The 4,970-nt window shown below is 70.9% G+C and overlaps 2 protein-coding genes across 2 annotated transcripts in view; both read left to right on the top strand.

Moving 5' to 3' along the window:
• Window positions 1-70: 70 nt before the first annotated feature.
• On the top strand, window positions 71-1,667 carry MNEG_3472 (hypothetical protein; the record flags this gene model as incomplete). The annotated part of the gene is made up of 2 exons (XM_014048057.1): window positions 71-284; window positions 916-1,667. The coding sequence occupies 2 exons, from the start codon at window positions 71-73 to the stop codon at window positions 1,665-1,667; spliced, it is 966 nt and encodes a 321-aa protein (XP_013903511.1).
• Window positions 1,668-2,837: 1,170 nt separating this feature from the next.
• The window catches only part of MNEG_3471 (hypothetical protein), a gene marked incomplete at both ends in the record, with an annotated part of 3,994 nt that continues 1,861 nt past the window's right edge, over window positions 2,838-4,970 (top strand). The window contains 4 exons of the mRNA XM_014048056.1: window positions 2,838-2,945; window positions 3,151-3,461; window positions 3,694-4,214; window positions 4,638-4,914. Of these exons, the coding sequence (XP_013903510.1) occupies window positions 2,838-2,945; window positions 3,151-3,461; window positions 3,694-4,214; window positions 4,638-4,914 (1,217 nt within the window). The remainder of the gene's footprint in view (window positions 2,946-3,150; window positions 3,462-3,693; window positions 4,215-4,637; window positions 4,915-4,970) is intronic.

Here is a 4,970-nt window from a genome sequence, read left to right as displayed (position 1 = left end):
GGCGGCGACGGGCGGCGGCAAGCCGCTGCTCCGCGGCCGCAGCCTCGGCGGCGCCGGCAGCGCGGGCGGCATGTCCGCCAACGGGTGGACGGGCAGCGTGCCGGCGACGGTGCCCGGAGGGGCTCCGCCCAGCGCATTTTCAGGGGCCGCCGCCCGCCCGTCGCAGGCCGGCACGGCGCAGCAGGGGGGCGCCGGCGCGCCAGACCCCCAGCAGCCGCTGGCGCTGCTGCCGTCGCTCGTGACCGACCACTCGACCGGCCTGGCTGTGCTGCGCACGTGGTCAGGTGAGGGCCGCAGAGGGTCACGGGTGGAACTTGGGTTTGGGGGTGAGTTCCGTAGAAGTCACCGAACCCCAGGCAACAAAGGTCACCAAAGCCAGACAAGTAGGGACACTGGCTGGCATGCCCGCGTGGGCACCCTGTGTCCAGCGTGGTCGTGCGCTGGGCCTGCGCACCTGTGTGTATTAATGTCGCTGCTTCAGGTTCAGGGGTGAAGGTTTGCAATCCTCGTTTTGAACCCCTAAATCCTCAACCACGTGGCACCAGCTAGTCCGTGGACCGCGACCCCTCTTGCCTGCAGCGATGCGCCCCCCCTTGCCTGCCCTGGGCACCTCCCCTGAAACATACAACATCACCTGCACCGCACATGTGCCGCTGTACCTGAGGCCGCGAGCAACAACCCACACCGTCAACCACCGCAGCCCATTCTCAGACCAATACACCTCAATCGCCTCACACCACACCACGTCAACCGACACTGCAAGCTGCCAGCGGGAGGAGACCCTTTATATCCAACCACCCTGGCTCCCCGGTGTGGAACACCATCCATGCAAAGATCCCCCCAACTGCACAACGCCAACCCACTTGTCGCGCCCTAACCGCCCCAACCGCCCCAACCGCCTCAATCCGCCCGCAGTGCACCAGGACCCCGTAGAGGCGTGGCGCGAGCTCGTCGGCCGCGCATCCCCTGCGTTCCAGCGCGCCTCCGCCCGCGTGGCGGACGGCCCCTGGCGGCCCTTCCGGCTGCAGCTCGCGTGGATGCTCATGCTGCTGGCCGCCAGGGCACCGGCAAATCGGATGTTGATAGCCAAGGTGGAGCGCGCCAGCATCGCGCCCCTGGCGACGCAGCTGGAAAATGCGGAGCGCTGCCGCGCCGCCGGGCTAGGCTTGGGCGACGGTGGCGATGCGGACGGCCGGGAGGAGGAGGACGGGCCCGCCCATGGCAGCAGCGGCGGCGAGCGCGAGGGCGAGGGCCTGGCGGCGAAAGGGGGTGCGTGGGGCGGCGACGGCGGCGGCGGCGCCGGTGGCGGCGGGGGCGCGGCGCCGCCTGCATGGATTGACTGCCCACCTTCCGCGGGGTCTGCCGATCCGAACGGGGTGCCGCCGCCACCCAGCTTCGGCCCTGGCGGGCCCCACGCGGCCCCGCTGCCGGCTGCTGCCAACGTGCACCCCGCGCCGGCTGCGGTCGCCGGGGCCGGCCCGGCGGCGCGCGGGGGCGTGGGGTTGGACGAGGTGGGGGGCGTGGGGGCGGGCGCGTTTGTGCTCGCTGGCGATGGAGACGACGAGGACCTTGAGATGCTGCAGCAGGAGGTGGCCTTCTTCTCATCCCAGGCCAGTGTGCAGCGCCGCAGCGAGCCTGGGGCCGGGGCTGGAGCGGCGGCGAGGTGATCTGGGGGCCTGCAGGATCTGCTTGTGTGGCGGTGACGTGGGGCCCGGACCGTAGTGGTCCCTGGCTGACATGGCGCGCCCTCGCACCGGGTGGTGACTGCTCACAAGTTGGCTATTGTAATCCCTGATGGGTTTTCGGCTGAGGGTGGGGGCTATAGAGGGCCAAGGGAGGCGCAGCGTGGGCCGTGCAGCTGCACTCCAGCTGCTGAGCTGTTGGGCGCGGTGCATGGCTCGCCTGGTGACGCCGCGGTCGTCGCAGCCAATGTCGAGCCCTGTGTGCCCCGACCGCCGTGACGAACCTGTATTCTAGGTTTTGGTTTTTTCTGCTCGGGCGCAGGGAGTGCAGCTGGCAGTGAGCCCGAATCTCACCACAGCTCTGCAGCCACGCGGAGCGCATGCCCGCAACAGCCCGCGCGTGCGGGAAATATGAAATTTTAGACGCCTAGCGTGAAGCGGCGGCTCCGCAGCCAGAGTCCTAGGCGCGAGTGGGGCCCCTCCCCACCCCGCCTTCGGGACCGAGGCGCCATGGGGCGAGCAGCTAAACCCGTGCGACATGCAACATCAAGCTTTTTGGCGCTGCTGCTGCTGGCTGCCTGCGCATGTCACCCGTGGTCGGTGCGCGCACAGCAGCCGGTGCTGCCTGTTCCGCCAGCCTCCCAGGTGCGTCAGGGTTGGGGTGGGGCGGCGCGAGGCGCAAAGTACAGCAGGCTGAACGCAAACACCACACTGGCCGGTCGCGCACCCACCAGCACTCCCGGAGCGGTCCCAACGGTGGCAGTCGGCGGTGGGCGCGCGCGCACGCTTCTGTACCTCCTGGGTGACGCTCGCGCCGCTGCGCTGCACCACCACGCGCGTGCGCCCGCCTCTCAGGCCTCCGCCGGATCTGCCCGAGCAGTGGTGATCACCGGCACGCAAGCCGCAGCGCAGCAGCAGAGCGCAGCCAGGCGCCTGGCCGCCGACGGCGCCCCAGACGACAGCGAGGGCGGCAGCAGCAGCAGCAGCAGCGGCAGCGGCAGCAGGGGCAGCAGGGGCAGCAGCAGCAGCGCTCCGGCCAGCGGCGCCGCACCCGCGTCCACGTCTGTGTCTGCGCCGCAGGCGCCGGCCGCGCCGCCCGCGCAGGACGCCCCCCTGTCTGGCGCAGGCGCCAGCTCCCAGGAGCTAGTGAACGCGATGCTGCGGCCGGCCCCGGCGCCCTCTGCGGCCGGCGTGCTCGGCGCCGTGCTCAACGGCAGCGCAGCGGCGCACAACAAGTCGCGGGGCTGGTCCCTCGCTTTGGGGGTAGGTACCCCCGACAGTCATCCCGCGGGCTGCCATGCAGCGGCGCGTTTCCGCCCGCATCCCGGCCCCGCCCCGCGTGCGCAGGTGCTAAATAAATCGCGCCGCCCCTCCCGCACGCTCCCGCCCGCCCCCTCCTCCCGGCGCGCCTGCCCCCGGGCCCCTGAAACCCCTTATCCACCACTCCCTGTGCCCTCCCCCTCGCCAGGACCCCATCCCTGACCACCAGCGTGTTGCCTACAACTACACCCCCATGCCGACCCTGGCCGAGCCGGGCGCCCCGGCCGCGGCCCCAAAGGACGTCCCGGCGATGACGGCGGCGCCGGCGCCGGGCGCCGACCCCAAAGGCCCCGGCGCGATCGCCATCGACGCGAGCCGCATGACGCCAGCTGTGGCTCTGGCGGCGAGGCAGGCGCAGCAGGAGTCTGGGATGGCGGCGTGGGTGGTGTGCGCGTGGCAGTTCAGCAACATCACTAATTACCAGAAGATGACGTCAGGGTTCGACGCGAAGCGGATCAGGTGCGGTCAGTTGTGCGGAGCGGGATGCTTCGAGGGGTGAGGGCGCACGGCGTGGGGGCAGGAGTGGAGGCGCGCATCCGCCTCCCGGCGCGAGGGCTGAGAGCGCCGCGCGCGCCCCTCAGTGCTGGAGGTGAGGGGAAAACCCAGGGGCTAGCGGGTGTGTAACAGCCGCCTCCCCGCTGGCGGCAGATCTCCACGCACTCTAAAACAACTGCCTCCCTAAACCCTGCAGGATGCTGATTACGCAAAAGTCGACGTCGAAGCTGAACCCTGAGCAGGTGGAGGTGATGACGACGGCCAACGTCAGCCTGGGGCTGCACTTCAGGGGGGTCTCCCTGGACAAGGATCCCGACGCCACCCTCAAGGGCCTGAAGGGCGCGTTTGCTGACCTGGCACTGGGGTTCGATCCCAACCTGATCCATGTTTCCCCCGAGCCCGAGCCCACGATCGGCGGCGCCGCCAGCGCGACGATCCTGAAGGGCGCGTCGCCGCTCGCGCTCGGCACGCGCCGCCTGCTCGGGGCGCGCGCGCGGCGGCGCCGGCGCCTGCAGCAGGCGGCGGGAGCGGCGGGAGGGACGGGGGCGGCGGGCGCGGCGGGGGCACGGCCGCAGGGACAGGCGAGGCCTGGGGTGCCAGCGTGGCGGGAGGACGCGTATGCGGCCTACACGGGGCTGTCCCCCAGCAGTGTGCAGATGCTGACCAATGCGCTGGAGCTGAACTGTGGGACCATGCAGCTCGGCCAGGCGCTGCCAGGTGCGGGGCGTTGGGTTGGGTGGTGCCCGGCCGCGGCGCGGATGAAGGGGTGGCGAGAGGGGGGTTCGCGGAAGGGGGCAGTGCTGACGGCGGGCGGGCGCATTACCGACGGGGGTTCGGCATGGCAGGGCAGCTGGTTGCCGGGGTTTGATGGGGCGTGTTGCGGACTAGCTGCCAGCGCGCACAGGCAGGCTGGTTTTGGGGGCGCAGCGCGGGGTGGTCGGGGCAGCTGGTGGTTCCTGGCAAGAACAAGGCGGCTGCGCTGTAAGAAGCCGCCCCTGCCATGTCGCACCCCTCTCGTCCCTCAGCGCACACTGGCGGTGCCTGCACGGAACAAGGGCTGCCTCCGTGCACGACACCTCCCTTTGACACACACACACACGCGCGCGCGCACACACACACACACCGCCCCGGCCGTCGCAGGCAACTGCTCCGCCGCGTTCCAGTACCACATGACCAAGGCGCTCGTCCCCGTCCAGGCGCGGCGCTTCTCTGCCAGCCTGATCAAGGTCCAGACTGTCACCATCAACGTCCTCGTCGCCGTCGGCTTCAGCCAGCAGCAGGTCAACTCTGGGCTGCCAGATCTGTTGACCGCGTGGCTGGGCAACTGGCAGAACGTGCGGTCTATGCTGGTGACCGCCGGCCTGGACATGGCCGAGACGCGCACCAGCGTCGCGTGGCTGCAGCGGCCGGAGCTCGTGTACAGCGACCCCGGCGGCGCCAGGGGCGCGAGCCGCATCAGCGTCGCGCTGGCGG

Source organism: Monoraphidium neglectum (genome assembly GCF_000611645.1).
Source record: "Monoraphidium neglectum strain SAG 48.87 unplaced genomic scaffold scaffold00437, whole genome shotgun sequence".
Taxonomy (NCBI): Eukaryota; Viridiplantae; Chlorophyta; class Chlorophyceae; order Sphaeropleales; family Selenastraceae; genus Monoraphidium; species Monoraphidium neglectum.
Note: the sequence above shows the minus strand (reverse complement) of the source record. Positions and strands in the feature narration are given on the sequence as shown.